Source organism: Ochotona curzoniae, unplaced genomic scaffold, assembly GCF_017591425.1.
Source record: "Ochotona curzoniae isolate NIBS_2020 unplaced genomic scaffold, NIBS_Ocur_1.0 contig_2210, whole genome shotgun sequence".
Classification (NCBI taxonomy): Eukaryota; Metazoa; Chordata; class Mammalia; order Lagomorpha; family Ochotonidae; genus Ochotona; species Ochotona curzoniae.
In genome coordinates, this window is record NW_024465369.1 from 49,233,375 (window position 1) to 49,256,937 (window position 23,563).

General features: G+C 37.0%; 1 protein-coding gene across 2 annotated transcripts in view; it reads right to left on the reverse strand.

Moving 5' to 3' along the window:
• TMEFF2 (transmembrane protein with EGF like and two follistatin like domains 2) overlaps positions 1-23,563 on the reverse strand; it is a 247,987-nt gene that overhangs the window by 95,211 nt on the left and 129,213 nt on the right. For both annotated transcript variants that reach the window (XM_040972154.1, XM_040972155.1), the window contains exon 5: positions 21,638-21,734. In XM_040972154.1, the coding sequence (XP_040828088.1) occupies positions 21,638-21,734 (97 nt within the window). The remainder of the gene's footprint in view (positions 1-21,637; positions 21,735-23,563) is intronic.

Consider the following 23,563-nt stretch of genomic DNA (forward strand, 5'->3'; position numbering starts at 1 on the left):
TACTCACGAATGCTATTAGACAAGAAAAGAAATCAAAGGAATTCAAATCGGAAATGAGGACGTCAAGCTATCTCCATTTGCAGATTACATGATTCTATACATAGGAGAACCAAGAGACTCAAATAGAGACTGCTGCAATTTATACAAGAGTTTGGTAAAGTGGCAGGGTACAAAATCAATGAACAGAAACCAATAACCAAAGTGTACATAAACTCCAAGATGGAAAAAGAACTAACTAGCATGGTACCCTTCAAAATAAGAAAGAAGTAATGAAATATCTGGGAATAAACCTAAGAAAAAATTTGGAATATTTCTATGAGGCAAGCTACAAAATATTAAGAAAAGAAATTGAAGACTTCAAAAAGTGGAGAAATATACCATGCTCCTGGATGGGTTGAGTCAATATCATCAAAATATCCATATTACCAAGAGTAATATATACATTCAATGTGATTCCAAGCAAGATACCAAGAACATTCTTCACAGAGCTGGAAAAAAGGATACAAAGGTTCATCTGAAAACACAAAAAACCATGGTTAGCCAGAACCATCCTGAAGAATAAGAACCTGGTGGGAGGGATCACAATCCCAGACTTTGGACATACAACAGGGTGGTAGTTATTAAAAACATCCTGGTACTGGCACAAAAACAGAGAAAAAGGCCAATGGAGTAGACTAGAAACACCGGGGAACCCACACATGCACACTCTTCTAATCTTTGACATGAAACAGAAAACAATCCAGGGCAAAAAGGAAGATCTCTTACAATAGATACTGTTGGGACAACTGGTTAACACCTTGCAGGAATAATAATCAAGACCAACACTTTTCATCATACACAAAGATCAAATCTAAATAGATAAAAGATCTAAGCCTACCCCCAGAAACCATCAAACTTTTGAAAGCTAAAGTTGGAAATACTGTGTAAAGTATAGGTGTAGGCATGGACTTCCTAGAAAAATCATTAAAAGCAAAGAAAGTCAAAGACCAAAATAACCAATGGACTACATCAAACTAAGAAATCCCTGCAAAGCAAAGGATACAATCAACAAAGTAAAAAAGCAATCAACAGAATGGGAGAAGATTTTTACACGCTACATAGGAGACAAGGGAGTAATTTCCAGAATATACAAAGAACTCCAGAACAACCATTACAACAAAACAAACAAACCAGTCAAGTAATGGGCAAAGGAAATAGGCAGACACTTTTCTAAGGAACGAATCCAAATGACTAACAAGCAAATGAAAAAATGCTCAAGCTCCCTGACAATAAGGGAAAAATCAAATAAGGACAACACTGAAGTTCAACTTAACTCCATTAATATGGTCCATATACAGAAAACTACCAACAACACCTGTTGGTGAGGTTGTGGGGAAAAAGGAACCCTATGCCACTGCTGGTGGGATTGCAGGCTCAACCACTATGGGAATTAGTACAGAGAATACTTAGGCAAATGAAAATCAACCTACCATACAACTCAGCAATACCACTTCTAGGAATATATCCAAAAGACTCGTTACATGAGAAAGCAATGTGCACCCCTATGTTCATTGCAGCAAAATCAATAATCACATAAGCATGAAAACAACCTAAATGCCCATCAATAGAGGACTGGATAAAGAAACTCTGGTTCATCTACTCTATGGAATACTACTCAGCTATTTAAAAAAATGAAATGCAATTTTTTATAGTCATATGGGCTGAACTGCCCATAAGTAATAATGACCTAGTCCTTATCATACTCTCATCAGTGCCACGTGGGACACACGCTGGCATTTATTCAAACGTAAAGATGCTGGACACTCTTTTTCACCACCATTCTTTTTCACATTTATACTTTTGTTATATGTTCATCAGCCTCATGTGGATGAGGGTTCACTATTTTTTTTTCTTTTTTTGTTTTATGTTGTTTTGTTTTTCCTACTGTGGTGGACTGTACTCAAGGGGGTGCATAATGGAAGTGTAGTGGAAATTAATGTTCATAGGTGGAAACCGAGAGAAGTATGTCCTCATGCATGTAGTACAAGGATGGATTTGCGGTGAATATGGCTAATAATCTCCTACATTGTTGGGAGACACCTCAGTAGCAGCATGATGCACATGTGACAATTCACCAAAGACACGCATTGTAAAAATGAAGGGGACAAGAGTGGGGAGGGAGAAGGGAGGCCCCAGTGTCTATTAAATGGTGTCATAAAACAACAACAACAACAAAAATACTGCAACTATTACAGTACAGAAATTGTGTTCTCTCAAAATTTTAATGAGTTAATGAAGGCAAAATCCTCAGAAGAGTACGCAAAATAATCCTTCAGTCCTTCCCAGCCAAGGGGAGGCCTGGTTGAATTCTGGGCTCCTGACTTCAGACTGACTTAGTTCTGGCAACTGCAGTTATTTGGTGAGTGAAGCAGCTCATAGGAGACTTCCCTGTCACTTCTTTTCCTGCTACTCTGATTTCCAAATGAAAACAGCAAATAAATAGACTTTAAAAAGGAACACATACACACACACTATTTTATTAAAATAAAAGCATGTCACCTTTAACGGTGTTTTTAAAGCTTTTCAAAAATAACTGTTCCTATTTGCGTGGATGTTGTCTCTCTGCACTTGCGCTTGTTGTCTTATTGTATTTTCTATTAAAAAGAAATTTTTCCTGAATTGAAACTCTGCAAGCTACAATTTGAATACCCACAGTACTCCACATCAATTCTTCCAGCCAATGCAATCTTTCCAAGGGGCAAGAATAGGATTAAACTCATATGCATTCTTTTTAGAAGCACAGGCTTGTGGCCCCTTACACACTGTACTTTATTACCATGCGTAGGGTTAACTGTTCTGCAAAGATTCTGCCCCTACTTTACTCCTTCATTTACCACTATGATAAAGAGTTAAATTTGAAACTTAACCTTGATTTGAGACAAATAAACATTGGAGAAAGAAAGTAACAGAGTATAGTGGGATTTAAAGTTTACAGCAGGCTCACTAATGATACTGATGAAGGCTTGCAAATCTCATTATAAGGATTTGCCAGGCGGGATTTCTACCACACTGAACCACCCATGCTCATTATAAGGATTTGAAAGATTATGTCTTCACACTTATTGGTTGTTTGCAATCATATAGGTAAAATGTAATGAACAAAATCGATAGCAGCTCAGTATATTGGAAAATATATCTCAAAAGACACTTGTGTCAATCTTAACCCATGACCATAATTGGTAGGCTTTATATTATGACATTCTGTTATTTCTTCATGTATTTTTTGTTTTAGTCTCTTTAAAATATCTTTAAAAAAAGGTTTATTAATATTGGAAATGCAAGTTAGATTTCCTGAGAGGAGAGAGAAAGAGAAACAGCTTCCATACACTGGTTCACTCCTCAAGTAGTTGTCATGGTTGCAGCTGAACCAATCTGAAGCTAGGAGCAAGGAGCTTCTTTTGGGTTTCCCATGAGGATGCAGAATCCTAAGGCTTTGGCCCCTCTTCCACTGTTTTCCCAGGCCATATGAAGGGAGTTGGATGAGAAGTGGAGCAGCCAGAACACAAACTGATGCTCACATGGGATCCTAGCACTTGCAATGATGAGGAGTTAGCCATTGAGCCATCATGCTGGACCCTCTCTCAATTTTTTTAATCAATTAACTAATTATATTCAAGATCAGGATAGCTCTCATAGAATTGATCAGTAAAATGTTTTTACATCTCACAGCTTATTTAATAATCATTTTTTATTGGTAGTCAATATAATGGTGTTTCAGAAAACTATGTAAGGAAATAATACTTTTTTTTGAACAAATTGAGACCTCTAATTTCAAGGTTGTTTACAAATAATTTGGAATAAATAAGAAAATCATTCAGGAAAGACTGTCCTGGAATTATCATAAAAACCCTGTGGCATGGAGCCCAGCGCAGTAGCTTAGTGCTTAAAGTCTTTGCCTTGCATGTCAGGATCCTGTATGGGAGTCGGCTCATATCTAGGCTGCTCCACTTCCCATTTGCCCCCTGCTTGTTGGCCTGGGAAAGCAGTATAGGGTGGCCCAAAGCCTGGAGACTGCACCCATGTGGGAGACCCGGAAGAATCTCCTAGCTCCTGGCCATAGCAATCACTTGCGGTGTGAACTAGCAGATGGAAGTTCTTTCTCTTTGTCTCTCCTTATCTCAGCATATCTGCCTCTCCAATAAAAATAAATAAATCTTAAAAAAATAAAAAAGACAATCCTACGGCATGCCTCCTTATTGTGCTCCGTGTACAAATTATTTATTCCTCAACAAGTGATTAGTTTTGCTATCTGTATTTAGGAATTGTAAATGTTAAAAACTCATCCTAAATGCTTTAGAAATTCTGCCTCATCTCTTGCGGAGATAGCTAGTTATTTCCGAGGAGACCATGGGATGCATTAACTAACTTTTCTTGCTTTCATCACGTAGTGAGTCACATAACCGTGACAATGACATATTGGTGTCTGCATTCAGATCTTACAGAAAAAGAGCTCTGTAGCTTCACAATTTTACAACTTTAGAAGTGTATCATTATTATAGTCTATCAAGTACTAATATACATAATTATGTGTCATTTATCATTGCATTCAAAAATTTTCATATTATATGTTTGTTATTGTGGATTTCAGAATAGGTAGCACTACGTCTTGCTGGACCAGTTACCTTTTGCAATCACTTCACATCACAGGTGTTATTCCTTTTGTTCCTTACCTTGAATGCAGGACACTCAGAGTGCTTTTGATTGATTGTCATGGCCTCTCTTACTTTTTTTTTTGCCTGAAAATTAGTTTTTATTCTGCCATTCACCTTCTTCCTTCTACTCAACATTCATTTATTATTCACAACTTGGTGTTTTCCTCTTAAAGATAAGTAGCCTCATTGTATATTGGCCTTTTGCTGTAACTGCTTGAAGTTCTTTGAAGAGCTTGCTTTCTGAAGAGATGAGTAGATGATATGAAAAAATTATTTCTACTGATGTGTGAGAGTGAAGATACAGAATGACAAATTATGTCTTCTGTATACAATAGATCATTTTATTTAACATAAAAAATGACCTGCAGGAATTTTAGACCAGAAAGGAAAATAGAGCAATACCACAAAGACCATTGAGGTGACTTCTGGGAGAGTTCTATAAAAGTTCACAGTCAGGGCAGGTGTAATGGTTCAATTGGCTAGATCCTCCCCTTGCAAGTTTCATCTTCCTATATGAGCATCAGTTCATGTCCCAGCTGCTCCACTTCCCATCCAGCTCCTAATTTGTGGCCTGGGAAAGCAGTAGAGAATGATCTAAAGCTTTAGGACCCTGAACCCTCATGGCACAACTGGAAGAAGCTTCTGGACTCTGGGTTCAGATTGGCTCAGCTCCAGCTGTTGCAGCCATTTGGGGTTGACCTAGCAGGTACAAGTTCTTTTATCTTTGTCTCTCATATTTTTTCTGTAAGTCTGTCTTTTCAATAAAAAAATAAGTATTCTTCAAAAAATTTACAGTAGTTTTGCTTGTATTGTTGATAATATTTGGGTTCAAAGCAACTGAAATCTTAGGTGCCAACACCCAATTTCTCACATTTCACATAGGAGAAATGGCGTCTAGTTATAGCATAAGGATACATGCATACATCTTTGAAATTTAATGAAACTACAAAAATAACCCCTTGTGTGTGGGGTTAATGACTTTCAATAAGAGTGCTCAGAATATTTATTGAAAGTTTTTCAATACTTGGTTTGGAAAAACTATGCCTACATAAGTAAAAAGTAAATTTTGACCATTTTTTACTCCATTTTCAAGAAGTATCATGAGGCATTTTGATATGGGATGTAGGTGTCCCAAGTGCATCATACTCCCTGCACCAAATATCAGTTTCTATTTGGTAGCTTGCTGAAACAAAGGTATAATCATTCAAGTCCTTCCTGTTTACTACATTTTGATAATTTGTAGTCATTCATAGGTGTCTATATTTATGAGTTAAATGAGGGTCACAACACTGCCCTACTTAACTCATATCAAAAGAGAGGAGAATGTAATCTGAAACTTTAAAATTTTCACATGTCAGAATACTTTCTTTTTCAAGATGGCATGCATCTATCAGTATAAAAGCACTTAGGAAAAAAGTGTAAAAACTATGGATTCAGCTATATAACATGGGGTATTGCATCTGCTACATATATAATAGTAGCTTGACATAAAAACCTCAGATGCTGACTGGAAATGATTAACTGTATGTGTTACCTTGATTGGGTCATAGGTTAAGACATTTGATCGAATGTTCAGACACCTCTGAGTGTGTCTCTGAGGTTGTTTCTTGATGAGATGCGTATTAGTCCCAGAAATTACAGGGAACTGGATAGTGTTACCTACAAGCAGGTGTGCTACATTTTTAAGGATTTACTTGAGTTTCAAAATTGTACAGACAGAATAGAGAACATGTGTAAGTATGGAAAGTATGGGTACAGGATGATGGAAGAAAGAAAATGGAACTGGAGCAAGGTGCACTAATTATGTGGGTTCACTAAGCAGGGACTCTTAATATTTCATCTCAGGGAGTTAGATGGGGCTTAATATTTGGCTTTTTTTTATTGGATGAAATGTAGACTAAAATGTAGGACACAATGAGCAAATTAGAAAGCTTAGTATACATTTTTTAACATCAAGAAATAAACAGGAAAATGTAACGATATCAGAATGCTACAGTGGATTTGTCATTTAAGATGTACTCACATTGGGAGGCTAAGGAGGCTACACTCCTTTTTCATCCTATTAATAGTGAGAAATGCATTTGTTTGGAAAGCTCTGTGATCACACTCTCTGCAGGCAGAACTTACACTGGAAATGGATTGGAGGCAGCAGCATTAAGGAAACCCAGTGCAATGGAAATAATCAATCCTAGGGTGATGGGAACCTGGTGAAGGCATTAAACTTCCACAAGTGAGGTGGGTCTGGTTGCCAAAATGGAAAATGGAGGCAAAGTAGTAAATAGAATAGTATGACTTATGCAGATCTATGATATTGTTTAGTTGATTATGGTGTTCTTAGAAGTGAAATGGATAGAAAACCTACTAAACTCTTGCTTAATTTATACACACAGAAAAAATTCTAGGTCAAGTAACCAAGCCTGAAATACATTTTGCAGGCAGAGTTGCACATTTTTCTCTCAGTTCTGGGACTCTAACCACCTTTTCAGACTTAGCATGCTTTGAATGACAGGGAGGTCAGACTTTCTTGAGAAAAGTACACAAGTTGAAGCTACCACTCTCCTGCTGAATACCTGTGCATTGGGAATAAGACCTTTGATCTCCAAGGGACTGCTAACTGGCTCTGAGCTGATACTAAGTCATAATATACAAATATAATTGTGTCCATACAGATATAGAGTAAAGGCCTAGGGAAGCCCAGTGGGCACTGCATTTTTAGCTCAGGGTCTTCTCATAGTGGTGATGGTGGGATTCTGTACCCATAACATGGTTATTTCCTAGTCCAGGAATGTATAATTAAAATGGACCTACTGAACAGCTGATAACCCTGCTTTTCTGACCTGTGAAGAATGGGTTAATATGGAAAGAAGAATCAGGTCGAAACCCTTGGAAAATAGTAAACCAAAAGCAATAATGAATTCCTTGAGCAATTGCAGAGAGCAGCAATATATGAATTTAAAGATTCAGGAGTGGTAATTCCCACCGTGATGCTATCTATTCATATTGCCCATTTGGTCTGTATTGAACAGATTGGAGAATGGCAGTGGTTATATGTTTAACTAGTTGGTGATTCCAACTGCAGGGCTGTTACATTGCTGGGGCAGATTAACATGTCCCTTGAACCCTTGTATGAAGTGATGGATCTAGAAAATTTCTTTCCCTTTATTCCTGTCAATAAGGGTAATTAGAGCAAAAACACTTTCACTATAATGAATCAGGGAATTATATCAGTCATATATCAGTTTATATCAGTTATATATTTCAGTTACATCATAATTTAGTTCCCAAATATATTGATCACTTTTATGGCTCAAAAGATATCATCCTGGTCTGCTATACTGATGTCATTACACTATCACAAACTAGTGAGCAAGAAATATCAATTACTATAACTCATAACCAAAAAACAGGGACATATCTAGTGGACTATTTTTGGAATTTGGAGGTAGCCTATTCCTACACTGGAATGCATTACTCTGTTCTGTCTACTAAGTGACCTTAAATGTTTCTAGTTTTGACTAGATCCTGAATAAGAAGTGGCTTTGTAACAAGAGGCCTAGGTTCTACCATCTAGGTCATATGATACAGTAGATTCAATGACATGTGAAGTATCAATATCACACATTGTTGCTGCCTGGAACATGTGGCTTCCTTGACAGATGAGCTGTAGAGCAGGCCCTTCAGGTTTGGGAGCAAAGGTCTGACATCTTCTCACTTACTCTATGAGAAACAGCTCTTGGTCTGCTCATGTGTGAGAAGAAATTGAATACTGAATCATGGGCCACCAAATTACTATGCAATGTAAGCTTCCATTGTGAAATAGGTGTTATCCTACTCACCAATCCATAAAGCTGGACATACCCAGCAATACCAGATGCAAGTTCCAATGGGATTAGTCCTGACAAAACCCTGAAAGACAAGGGACCTACATGCCATGGTCCCATCTGAAACACCACCTTTGTCCCAAACTGTATCTGTGGCCTCATGATAAATTCTTCTATACATAACCAACAAAGAGAAAGGAATGATGGGATGGTTATGGCTGTCACCTGAAAGATATCAAGTGCAGTGCTACAATTCCTTTCTGCCCTATCCTGAAGGAGAGTGCTAAAGGAGAATCACTCCTGTGGACAGAAGTTGGGGCACTGCACCAGACTTTTGACTTTGCTTAGGAGAAATGACAATATTTGTGACTATAGACTAACTCATGAAATATAACCAACAGTTTGGCTGATGGTCATGGATTTGGAAGTTACAAGGCTAGAAAAGTGGTGACAAGGAAATTCAGGGAAGAGCTATATGTCAAGGACTCTCAATGGTCAAAAAACTTGTACACATTATATTCCCCATCAATGTGCATTATTAGTAGATTGCTCATAGTGGCGATGACTGAGAGTTTGCATTGCAGATAACCACAGACTTCTACCCACCATGGGCCATTCTAACTACAGCCACTGCTGCTTCCAACATTTCATCAGAAATTATCCCATTCCCTGGGAGATCCCTCCCCCCCGCCCCATAACAGAGTACACTGAACTAACTCCTTTATGAATGGAGTAGCGTTTTGTCCTTTCTGAAACAGATTTGTCACCTGAATATAAACTTGATCTCCTTACATATAATGCTTCTCCAAAAATCACCATCAGGGAACTCAGAATACTTTATCTGTGGATTCTTAGAATTCCTTATCCACAGTCATGAGATTCTACATAACATTGCTTCTGACCAAACAAGTCAATTCATAGCAAAACATTGAGCAAGTGGCTTTCTGGGATGGCAGAAGAGTCTGAACGACTCAGTCATACTGCTAATAAGGTAGCAATAGTTTTCAGGACTGGGCTAAGATCACCACAGAAGGTTACATATGCTCTGAATCAGTCTCCTGTACATGGTACTGTTTGTCTTATAGCCAAGATTCATTGTCCCAGAAAGCAAAGCATGGGAAAACGAGTGGTACCACACACTTTTGTCTCTAGCGACATGCCAGTAAAAATTTATCTTTCTATCTTTATAACCTTAGACTGTTTGCTTAGAGATCTTATTTCTAAAGGAAGGAATTTGTGCACCAAGAGACACATCAGTGATTCATTGAGCTTTAAATTATGACTGCTGCCTGATCTCTATGGTATCCTATGTAAAGAAAAGAGATTACTACGTTGACTTAGTGACTGATCCTGACCACCTATGGGGAAACTGGATTTCTGCTTCACAACAGAAGGCAGGAAGAGCATGTCCGGAATACAGAAGCTTCTTTAGGGGATCTTTTAGTATTATCATTTCCATCATGAAGGTCAATCAAATACTGTGGCAACCTGATTTAGTCAAAAGTACAAATGACACGGATCCCTCAAGGATGAAGGTTTGGCTCCTTCTATCAAATAAAGAACTGAATGGAAATGCTTACAGAAGTCAGAGGAAACATTGTATTAGGAGTGTAGGAGAGTGGTAGTAAATATCAACTGTGACCACATAATGAATTACAGAAAGGACAAACATCTGTCAGAGACTTTCTCCCTTATTTTGTTATTTAGACTGCATGTTTACCACCATGTCTCCAGCCTCTTCTAGACACAACCTCTCCTGTGCACAACAGATCCTGGGAATTGTCAGCCTTGTTAATTGTTGAGTCAATAAGGAAGCTCCCTCTCTCACTTATCCAATGTAGACATCCCATTGGATCTGTTCGTTGGGAGAACTCTGACTTGTAATCGGATATATACTGATCAGAGCAGAGCTTCGTCCAATTTTTCTAATCTTTCTCTCCAGTGTGTTTGTAATGAAAACAATTACATTGTATTTTCCTTTTCCCAAATCAAAGTACTTTGTAAAGAAGGAAAATCATCATCAATTTAAATTGCATCCTGTAATCAAGCATATTATTCTTTCTTTGTTATGATCAATAATTTTGTTAAATTTGAATGTCCTAATGTTCTCAGTTTGTTCAGATACATTCACCATCAAAATGCATCACTAATTTGAGCTTAGGTGATGCAGTATGGTATTTCATTTCTTATTTTCTAAATCTTTTTTCTAGTTGTTGTGCACTTCTCTCCTAAGAGCTGGTGATTTATACACCTGAATGTCTAGTTGGGACCTGATATTCTTCTCATAATATCGATTAAATAATTTTGATTCTGGAAAGCTCACTTTAGAATGGACTTTGAAAATAGAGTGAGTGGCTGTATCAAAAATTCGAAATGGCTGCAACGAATAAAAAAGAAACATGGTAAACAATCCTTAGAAGATCATCTGTCCCAAGCACATTGTCCTGATTTCTTAAATTTCAGTTATAGCTTAGAGGAAAAAGTGTGAATGGATTCAATTCTTATTAAATTTGCATTGCATTGGGGTGAAAGAAAAATAAGATGTTTACTTCTGTTATTTCCTTTTTTCTTTTTAATCAATAAGCATGGAGCGTCTCAATACTGTTGGGTTTTTGATTGGGTGTTGCATATTATTTTTATAGTTTATTCAGTCATTTATTAGCTATCACACACATTTGGTTTGCATGGGAATGTATCTGCAACAAATGAATGTGGGCTGCCAAGAACAGTTCAATGTTTTGTTGTTTAGGTGAACCAACACATATAATATATTACTACTGGGAAGTAAACCACTGAAGACCAGCGACAGTTTCTACCCAATTTAGTGCACCTTTGGGAGGACAGTTTCTCAGTAAACAATGCTTATGGCTCAGAAAGCTATTTATTATGAACACTGTGGATGCAGACAATGGAAACATTTTCAGCACACATATTCTTTAGTCTCCTGGAGTTCACAAAAAAAAATGCCTAGCACAGTTTTAAAGGATATACAGTTGCTAGTAATTTTGATAGATTACAAATGTCAAGATAGTACCCTCACATTGATCTTTTTGAGAAACACTGCAAACTTTGAAGGATAATAAGAACTCATGTTATAGAAATTATGTAGAAATAAAAATACATTGTTTGAGATATTGACATTCCTAGCACTCAGTAAACAAACTGGGTTATAGGTCATCTAAAAATTTTCAAGAGAGATAAATTTGCTAATGTGTACAATGTCATTAGATTCTTATAAAACAAGTGTATATATGCAAACATGAACACAAGGAAGAATTGTCTCCAAATGTTGAAGCAGTAATGTTGGAGTGACTTAACAAATTCACATAATTTTAATATTTCTGTTTTTAAAAATCTAGATGGCAAATATGCATAATTTCTATGATCAGAAAAAAAATTAAAATTCTATTGAGGGGTTGGTGCAGTGGTTCAACAGGTCAATCCTTCACCTGCAAGTGCCAGCTGCTCCACTTCAGATCCAGCTTCCTGCTTATACCTCGTTTATGGCCTGAGAAGGCAGTGGAGGGTGGTTCCCAACACCCACGGCGAGACTTGGAAGAAACCCCTTGGTTCAGATCAGCTCAGCTCTGGCTGCTGTGGCCATTTGGGGAGTGAACCAGAGGATCTTTATTTCTGTTCCTCTTTCTGTAAATTTGCCTTTCCAATAAAAGATAAATCTTTTTTTAAAGGAAAATGACATGACTTAACAAAAGTACATTGAAGTGTACCATCAAACAGTACATTATATCAAGAAATATGAGACTTTGTATCATATTTTTTTCATACTTTTGAAGAGAGCAGTGCATTGCCACTAGTATAGAGATAAAAGCCCACTGGCATAAGGACTACATTGATTTTTCATTTAATTTGGTGCTTCCTCCCTATTTCCACTTTTCATCTCCCATAATTTCTTTTCTTACAGAAAAAAGTAAACATTTGCATTAAGCCCTCCTTTTGCACTTGGAAAGGAGCAGATAGGCCATCAGCAATTCCCCAGAGGACCAAGGAAAAAACTCCAACCTAACTTGCTTAGCAAGCGGCTTTCTCAACAGTACCAAGCCCCTCTGAGTTTCTCTGTGCTCTGCTTTTTGCATAGCCTCCTGAAATACTGCTGATGGTGGCACTGCAGCATTAATGCAAAGGTGAATGTTAGTTACAATGCTTATTCTCTAAATGCTGTATATGTGCCTTTATGCTGAACAAGATGATCTGAAAAGCATTACTAGACACCACATGAAAATGATTCTCACCCTGGACCATAGTCAAGATAGCCATTAAAGAATAGGCAAATTGAATCAAAGAAGCTTAATAATAATAATATTAATAATAAACAGGTTAGGGAAGGTATGTCTGTTTTTTGTGCCCATATAATTTGGCATACATACAGTCATGATGATTCTCTAGAAATATCAATTCTATATCTCTACAAAGACAAATTAAATGAAAACCATAGTGTTCAGGGAAATTATAAGGCATTAAGTGCATATACATAGTAGGAAAAAATTTCAAGGTCATTATAGACAATATTGATACTCAAGTGAAGAAATTGTTACAAACTGGCACTTAGAGTTTATATCCATGCCATGAAAATATGGAATTATTATTAAATACATAACATGTGCTAGATATAATCTGTAAATAAGGGTACATGCAAAAGGTTTCAGAAGAAGAAATTGAAGATGTTTGCTTTGGTGTAAAAGCTTTGGAAATCCCTATATAGCTTTTTTCATGACGATTTCATATTAAGTTCTAAAAGTCCCCTCATATTTATCTGTGTCTGTGTATACACATAATGTACATTACACACACACACACACACACACACACACACACACACACACTTTATACCAGTAAATGCATGAATAACCTTAAATAGTTAAGAAGATCACAGTAGCTGGAGTCAGCCTGCAGAGCTCACATTATGGCTGTTCAGTTTTGTTCAATGTCTTTGTGCCTCAGGTTTTTTTTTTTTTTTAGTAACATGGGGATTATTGGTGTTAAGGCCTTAATAGTTGTGTGAGAATTAAAGCATTCCATAAACCTAAGCATTGAGGAAAGTATCTGACACATAGAAAGCACACTTTTGAAAATTCTGTTATATTTTGCTTGACAGACAGCTGCGATGAAATTTGCACTTTGGTTTTTGAGACTAGGAGTTCACACTGAGCCAATGGAACATGGAGCATGTTTTTTTCTGGTTTTAGATAAAAAATACTGACTCAGGAACACCGGAAACATAATCAGAATTCTGAAGAAAAAATTCAGCTTGAGAGTTTGGTGACTGAGCTCTCAGGCTTAGGCTGTATCCTATTGCAATGTGTGATGCCCATTAAAATTTCAAGAAAAAACAAACAGGGAAAAGGCTAAGTTAGTGGGAGGAATGCAAACTACAATGTGGAGCTTTGTTTCCTATCATCATGGAGTTCCTCATTTCTTGATATAAAATAAAATCACCCAAGTTGGAGTGTATTATCCAAATAAATATTATAAAGTTATAAAAAGGCATACGTTGAAGCTCTGAAGTCTTTATTCATAATTAGTTTTCTACATAAAATCCTCAATTGAAGCTGTTAGCCCCTATCGTCATTAACTGTTGCATATTTTAGGTATTATTATTATTATTAATTTATATCCTAACTAGCATTTACAATTTTTAGCTTTAGTTGGAAGATTTGACTATGCCAGCAACAGCAGAAAAGTTTGGGTCCACAGGGATGACATTTGACAAAGGACATTGTTACATATTCACTATCACACAGATCATGTTAGAAATACCAGTCGCAGAGGTTTTCAAGACGGTGGAATAGGGTGAGAAAGATTTAAGCAAATAGAGAAGGATTAGCCAAGGTGAAGCTGAAAGGGCATGTTCCTGGGAAATAGAAGACAGGCTGACAGCCAAAGGATACTTGGAGACCCCTGGGCATGGGGAAGTGTTGGAGAGTGGAGCAGTGCTGCAATGAGCAGATACCTTAGTGGTGACCAGAGCTCCACCAACTGGCCAGGTGGGAATGGGAGTTCACCAGGAACTCAAAAGGTGAACCCAGCCATAGCAGAAGTGAGTGGCAGAGCCCAAGCAGTCAGGTATGGGAACAGGGTGGATCTCACAGTCCAGACCCCATCAGTGTAATATCGTGCACCATTTAGTGAATTGTGCAAACTCCCTGGGGAGGGGGAGACAACAGTGAGCTGCACATGCTCTAAATTAGGAGAGCCCTCACTTATGGCTTAATGCATTGTATTTGTCCCACCAGAAAAACAATACTAACTTGGCATCCCATGTTACATCAGACCTAATTGCCAACAGACTTCGGCAAGAAAAGTAAAACAAAACAAAACAAACAAACAAACAAAAAACCCTTCCATTCAACGGGTATTATGGACAACCCTTCTGTGATCGAGGTCAAGGTCACAGTTGGTGTCGTAATAATCCTGGATATTGCTGGAAATGGGAGTGGGAGAAAGACTGAGCAGGCAATGGTATTGACGCACCATGGGATCATACAGGGTGGCAAGTGGTGAACCAAGAGCTGGGGTTACGGTGACTGTAGTAAAAGCATAGCAAAGAAGCCCAGAACTGAGTCGTTAGAGGGAGTGGCATGAGCAATGGCAAACAAAGAAACAGGGGATCAGTAAAATCGACCTGTAGATGTGTGGACAACACAGCTTAAAAACTGGACCCAAGGAGAAGACTCCAATAATTAGAATTGCAATGGTCAAGGGTAAAAGAAGAGACAGAGGCATAATAAATGAGGTTATTGAGACTTCCCCTGCAAAGGAGCAAAGTCTGTGTTAACCTCAGAATTAACTGATGAAGACATTGAGGATCTGCCAGAAAAAGAAACTTGCCAAAGTTTCTTAAAAAAACACTGAAAAGCTCATACAGGGATTCAAGGAACATATTTCATGGTAAATAGCAACAGTGAAATAAATTCAAGCTAAGTTATTAGAGAGGAAGCACACAAAACAGCAAATTACAAATTCAGTGGAAAGCCTCAATAGTAGAATGAATGAAGCAGAAGAAAGAATCTCAGAATCGGAAGATGCATTTTTCAATAACGCTGAAACAGTAAAAAAGAAGGAAGAGATTCTGAGTCAAGGTTTTTGGGAAAATGGAAGTACTTGAAAAAAAAAAAAAGAAACAATATCTTTATTCCTCAGTTTCCACCCTTCGACACAACAGAAAACATCATAACAACTCTCTGAGGTGACAAGTGCTGTTGTCATATTGCATTAAGAGGCAATTGGAAGAAGCTAAGATGAAATGCACTAATCATGCTCAAAAAGATATATATATATATACATTGCATTTTATAGACCAATTCTTTATTTTCAAGTTTTATTTTAATTGTTTCCATAATTAAACTTGTATTAATCCTAATTTCGGTCACTGCATTTTGAATTTTGAGGCCAGAGAACAGAGGAATTTAAGAACATGGGAACACACTAGAGAAAGGTTGAATGAACTCTTTTGTGACTAATCAGCATCCTTTTCCACATACACTGTAAACATTACCTCAGTAGACACTATATACTCACCTGGTTGATCTCCTACATAATAATAGTAAATAATTAGAAACTTTCCACTTGCTGCACATTCTTTTTTTTTTTTTCCCCAACTGTCAACTAGTAGCTGTTGTGAAAGAAACCATTTTCTGGATTTTCCTCAGAGGTGTCTTAATTTTCCCTGTCAAATTCATAACCCAAAAGTACTAAAGTCAGTAGGACTTCATGTCTAATTTACTTATGTGTACGGTGAAATTGAGTGCCAAGGATCATCCATGACCATTGCCCTGTTTCAAATATTCATGAGTCTCCCTGGTCTAAAATGCATTTAAAGTGGGAAAGTTGCCAACAGCACACAGTCTTTCTTGTGACAAGGAGTCTTCTCAGATCAAAAGAGCACCAAGTTAAAGACTTCAAACTAAGCCATCTTTGTAAGAGATACTTGGAAAAGGGATGCCAAACCTGTCCTGGGACACGTTATGGAACATCAAGCAAACAGAGAAGAATAGCTGCTCAGTCACTCTGCTGAACTCCTTTAATCACAACTATTTTCTTTTCTCCATTTTTATCATTGCAATACAGCACAAGGATGTTATACACTGGTGGAATAGCACAATAATACTAGAAAACATTATTGATGCTTTTAAACACAAAATGAATGACTACTGAGAAATTAATAGCATTTAAGCTGATGTGATTTTACTAATGGAGCCTGAGTGGCATGTGGAGAATAATATAAAAGCAAAATTAAAATGGGAATAAAGAGTTATAAATCATATGTCTAAAGTAGACACACAAAGTGACTTCATTCATCTTTGTCTACACCTAATCTTACATCTGTGCTTTCTTTTTGTGTTTGATCTATTCTGATATCCTGTAAATATTAGGCACATAGCCAGTTTCATACCCAACCATTTTTATGATGAGACCAAGCAATTAACTTGCTTTAAAGAATAAATATATTATTTAAGACTGAAATGTGTTCCTTTTGTATAAATAAAAATGCAAAAACATAAGAAATCCATCTGTTACTTATGTTAAAAAGAGTACATATAAAAATATATGTGAAGAATATAATATAAAATCAAATACTAACATTAACCCCAAGGCTTTGAACTGCTTCTCACAGGACCAACAGAAAGTTCTAGGCTAATTACTTCTAAGGAATGGTTCCCAGTATATCGAATTACTACTGACCTACTTTGGACACACTGGGATAATTTATCAGGAAAGATAATTAAGTGAATATAAAGCTGTTTCTAAAATGAACCAAGTATCAAAAATATTTGTTAAAATCATAACTTAGTATTCCCAGTGCTGTCAGATGGAGTTTTGTCAGTTTGCAATTTTATTATGCATGACTTATTCACAAAGCTTTCTTTCTCCTTATAAATTATATCTGGCAGGATGCATCTGAGAGTCTGCGTTATATAAATGTTGTGTTTACACTATTTTCCATATATAAATAGAAGTAATCTTTTTAACATTTTACTTTATCTTTCTCCTAACCTCTACCCTATAAACTGGCATACTCATCGTATATACAGATGTTTTCCTTATTTTTGAAGTTCATCTTAAAAAGACGCATGTCTGTATCTTGAAAGTGGACATACTGGGGTGTAAACCATGTAACCTATTAAATTTTAACTAATTTGGAAGCTCAATACTTCCTTACACTTAAGTATATATATATATATATAACTGAAGAAGCTTTTGCAGCAATGATCTATTTCTCCTTTTGGGAAAATCCGACCATTTTCTGAGTTTTACAAACTTGATGCTTTCCATAAGTAGAAAGAAAACCAGAACACTTTGAAATGAAATCATGGAACATAAACTGGGGTCTTAGATTACATTATAAACCATCTGTTTTCTGAAAATAAAAACATGAAAATGTTATATGTCATTAGTATTTTGGTTTATCTAAGGTACCATCTAATAATTTTTTTTTCTTATTTTACTCTCTGTATCCCTCTACCTTTTAATTTTCACCCCATCTGTAGTGTGATTTACTTTTTAACTCAAAAGCTCCTTTAGATATAAAAATGTGATGAGCTGACTGTATACTACTGGCTTTTATACTGTAACAAGTATTAACACCTATTTCACTTCACCTTGAAGTGCCTAAGTATCTTTGACTATCCATACTTGGCTCTTATGGCAAAATATGTTGTTAATGTCTTAGGTCAATGTTAAAGATCAGGGATTAATTTTTGCTGCGGCATTAACATTCTGGTTACAGTAATAACATTATTCCTCACCTTTACTAATTCTCATTTTGCAGTGCTCTATTGAGGAAATTTGTATGCACACAATTATAGCTTGATGATATCGAATAAAAAAAGCAAAAGTCTGAGTTGCACCCTTTGTTTGCCCACCGTATATGCAGTGTTTTATGTTTACAAGAGCACCTGGCCATGATTTCATCCAAAATCAATAGTGTATCAAAGCTCCTGTGATTCAGTAAATGTTCTGTTTGCTGGAACTAAAATCAGATCCCTCTCCCATTGCTTCCTATCTTTATAGCCTATTTCATTCCATGCCTGCTTAATTTCATTTATTGCTTTATTCTTGTGTCCTTCAGCTGTTTCCAATCTGCCCTTCATGGCTATAAATAAATACAATACGTTAACCTACAAAGGTATTTATGTAAATGAAAATCAATGCACTTACAATTTCAGCACCATTCCTTATTGCTTACAGTGGGCATTTTAAATACATTTTATTTAAACCCTAACAGCTCTTCCTTCTTGCCTGGGAAGTATAATGACCCTCTTGGCTCCCTGCCCCTGCAGTCTCTCATCTTCACAGCTATGACCACTTAGCCCCCATCTGGAGGTTCAGACTTACTTTGAATTTTGGAACTGATCTTGTCCCTAGGCTGAAGGAATACAAGCTATGCTAGCCAAAAGCTAAGTAATTCAGAATCCAGGCAGCCCTACTGCTGGTTTCATTCCGACCTTATAATTCACTTCCCAGATTTAGGCTGCTGCACTTCTTCCAGCCCCTCATTACTAAGACTTGGCTTTCTACACCAACTCAGCGAAGTGTGTATCTATCCAGTTCTTCCTGTTTCCACCTATGATTCATTTTTACTGATAACCCAATTCCTCCATGACCAAAATTTCAACTTTATCTTCTTTCCACCCTTGTGTAACTGAACTTATTTTCTGAACTCCAGTGGCCAAGGTTAGGCCCTAAGGCTAACGGTTGAACTTTCTGATGCCACTGGTCTTACCCGTTTATGCTCATGTTGCCTTCACACCATGAGTCTAATTTCTATGAGGTTACCCTGAGCAACGCTCTGCTTGCTTGGCTCTTTTCCCTCTGCCTGCTGCAAACTTCTCCCTAGTCATGAGCTCTAACCCTGCAGGACTTGAGGTTCACTACATATAAGCTGCCTGCAATCTGGCCATCTCATTATCCAAATGTATCAGGGAAGAAGTGCTATTTTAATTGCATCTTTGGTTAAATGGTCATGCTAAAATATCTTTGAGTTACTTCTACTTCCTATTTTATCTTGACCCTCCCATTAAATTTTTTTAAATTATTCTTTGTAACATAAAATAACAATTGAATCTATCTCCTGAAGTTATTTTTAAGATATCTGAGAAAAACAGCATCCAAATAGACAAAACATATGACAGAAAACATTTAGCTGACAGTATAATCCAATGTCTTGAATTGCTACAGTTGGAAAAATGAAACTATATTACTTAAATGATGAGCATTACAAATATGAGAAATTATGGAAATGAAATTTATTTTTAATTAGGTACCAATGCAAAGCATTTAAAAGTAAAGTAATTGCAAGCATGAAAGATAATGTTGAATTAGATGCAGATATTCTTTGTGACATGGGCCAGCACTGTGGGGTAGCAGGTAAAGTCTCCACCTGTAATACCAGCATCCCATATGGGCACTGATGGAGTACCAGATGCTCCAGTTCTGATCCAGCTCCTTGTGAATGGCTCAGGAAAGCAGTCAAAGATGGATCAAGTATTTGGGCCCCAACCCTTGTTGTGGTCATATGGACAGCAAAATCAATGGATGGAAGATCTTTCTCTCTGTAATTCCTACACTAAAAAAATACATAAATACATCTTCTTTCTCTCTGTAACTCCTACACTAAAAAAATACATAAATATATCTTTTATTGTCATCAGACATTGAAATGTCCAGGACATTTTTAAGAAAGTATACATTCATCTCAAAGTGATCAAACCAGGACTTGGATTCTCACTAGGGTCTGAGCTGGAGTCCATTGGCTAGAGGTATTTGACAGACATGGAATCCCTAGTGATACCCACTGTTATCAATGATGGCAATTTTATCTGGATATTTAATAGCAATGTTCTCCTTAGAGTACTCAATTTATTCTAAGAACCTCAGTTTGTCCAGGTAGAATCTGTCATCCTAAAAACAATTATAAGTGCAGACAATTTGAGTCCTACCAAATACGACTCAAAATAAATATATATTACCTTCATTCCTTTTAGATAAGTTCCCCCTTTGTACAAAACTTAGATTAAAATGATTGCTAGTTGCTCCAAGCATATTGAAAAAAAAAGGGAAGCTAAGGATGTTTACTTGAAAGGTGTGAAGTGTGCACAGAAGAGGAGAGAGAGAGGAAGAGGGAGAGAAGGGGGAAACGAAAGAGAAAGAACAAGCAGAAGGAGAAGAGATGGAAGAGAAGAGTAGCCGTGTCTTAAATGTTTTTACTTTCCAAAGAAACAAACCTTATTCTGAACTATTGTTCACATTATGATATGAAGTAGGATCAACATATGTGGATATCCTAGCCAGGTGAAATTTTAGCAACCATTCTACAGCAATATTATTCACTAATTGTTTAACATCTTTATAGGAAGAACTGAGCAGTACTTTGGAGAAAGAGGGAAGTGGAACTTTAAGAATGTCCCAGAGATCGGTGGTTCCTCAACTGTTTTGCCGCATTCATTTCTGCGTAGGTGCACACATATTCCCCAAACTCATATTTTGAATTCTTGAGACCCAAGGTATTGTGGGTGAAAGGGATCTTTGATAAGTGATGGTTCTCCTGGCTGAGTCCTCATGAATGGGGTTGGGATGCTTGAGAGATCCATTGCCCTTTCTGCCATGTGAAGCTACAGTGAGAAGAATGCTACTGACAAAACCCGAGGAACTCTCAGCAGACACTGGAATTTCTGAAGCCTTGATTTTGGACTTTCCATTTTCTGGAATGAGGAGAAATAAATTCCATTGCTAATGAGCCACCCAGCTTGTAGTCTGTTGTTACAGCAGCCTGAACACAGGCAGTAAGCATCTTGCATTTCTTAGTGATGCTTCTTAAGAAAAATCCCAGAAACTACGATTCCTTTCTCTGTATCTCAGCACTAAGAGATTGTTGGAGGCTGGTAGTGCCCCAGGTAGTTCCCTAACTGTCCTACCTCTGAGTGCTACTTCCAAAATTCCTTGTTGTTACTGGAAGCTCTCATTCTCCTCACCTATTGAGAACCTGTGAGAAAAGAGTAGTACTGACAATGTCCTCTTGTGAAGAATGGTTGATGAAATAAAAATGTCATCATGATTTATTTAAATCACGGTAACTGATTAGTTTAAAAGGATAAAATATCATCTTACCAGACGTCTTCAGCATCTTCATCACATTCTGCACCAAACTGGCAAATATCACAGGTGGATGTCTCCTTCTGACTGGTTTCTCCAGAGCCCTCATGCACTGTTGGATAGGACAAGAGAGAACAGAAGAAATCAGCCTGGTGTGCATCACAACCAAAGCTCTAAGACAACTCTGTGTCAAGCTAATCCCGATGAACCTGCTTCTTATTGGTGGAGTTTCATAAGGTTGTAGTTCACACTTCTTTTACCATCTTAATCACAACTCAAGCAAAAAAGGGCAGTTCATTTGTAGGTAGTGAACACTTCTGCATTAAAAAATTACTTGTATTTATTAGAATGCTTCTATGGATGCATTTGAAAGGGACACACTCACAATCTTCAATTCATTCTTCAAATGACCACACTATTTCTGAGTGGGCCATGCTGAAGCCAGGAGCCAGAACCTCAGTGCATGTCTCCTGTACAGGTGAAAAGAATCCAGCTATTTGAGCCACCACCTGTTGCCTTCCAGGGTGTGTAGTAGCTGGAAACCAGCCTGGATATTGGAGCTGGCACTTGAATAGAAATACTCCAATGTAGAATACAGACATCCAAAATAGTGTCATATCTGTTGCAACAACAACAGCCCCATTTCTTTTTACAAGTAAAATAAGGCAACAAGCGATATGGCTTACTGAACTTGTCCAAATTGATCACCTAATAACTACACCATATTAAAGAGTAATTTGATAAAAACAAGAGTGGCACAATAGCAATTTTTGTAAAATCCTCTCTCTGTAAGTACTGGGATCCCATCTGGAGTCTGGTTTGTGTCCTACTTGCTTCACTTTCCATCCAGCTCCCTGCTTGTGGGAAAGTAATTGAGGATGGCGCAAAGCCTTGGGATCCTGCATCCATGTGGGAGACCTGGAAAAAGCTCCTGCCTTCTGACAGGCTCAGCCCCTGCTGTTGCAACCGAACCAGCAAATGGAAGCTACTTTTGTCTCTTCTCTCTGTAGATCTGCCTTTTCAAATCAATTTATAAATGTAGTTTTAAAGTAATAATAATTTAAATTGTTATTTCCCTAAAGGAAAAATTTCCAGATCCTATTTTATGAAAAAAAAATACTTGGCATTTTCTTATTTCTAAATTATATATTTTTTTTCACTCAAATAAATTTTTCATGTTTAGTTTAAAATTTCAGATACGCAGCCCTGATTTATTAGATATATTCACTTTACTCATCAAATTATTAACTGCTTACAAATAAAATACACTGTTAGTTTTTTACAAAACAACTTTCAGTCAATTCTTATTAAAGTTTCTTGACTCTAACAGAAATTCTGCACAGTTCTAACTGCAGGGATTTCCTGTTTAAGAGTTATTTACAGGTGCTGGTCCCTCCCCCCAACCAAACTGCTGGGACAAAACATGATAATATGCAACCTCATTATAAAATTAACTTTACAAAATTAAAGATGTAACACAAGAAATAATGCTTTAAAGGTGATGGATTACTGTTTACCTAATTTCAACATAAAAAGTTGAAAAGGAAAGTAGCTTTATATGAAAATAAAAATATTGTACATAGGCAATGACCCAGAAGATGATCTGACTCGTGGGCAGAACCTCGGCTTAATGACAGTTCAGATCCTTTACCATTGCAGAGGATCCTTTACCTTCGTGTTTCTGTAAACAGCACCGACAGTCAACAGAGGGAACATACGTGATTCAGCATAGCATCACTTCCTGCCTTCTTCAATCTCAACAAAGCATTTTTTTTAAAAGAAATAATTTGCCAGCATGAATCCTGACCTATCAAATCCAACCATATGTGTCTTTGCATATTTTCTCATATTTTTCTTTATCTAACAAAATAATGCTTAATGTTTACAAAAGAAAACGTTTTTATTCCTTATTTTTTTTAACTTACTACTGTGTATTTGAAT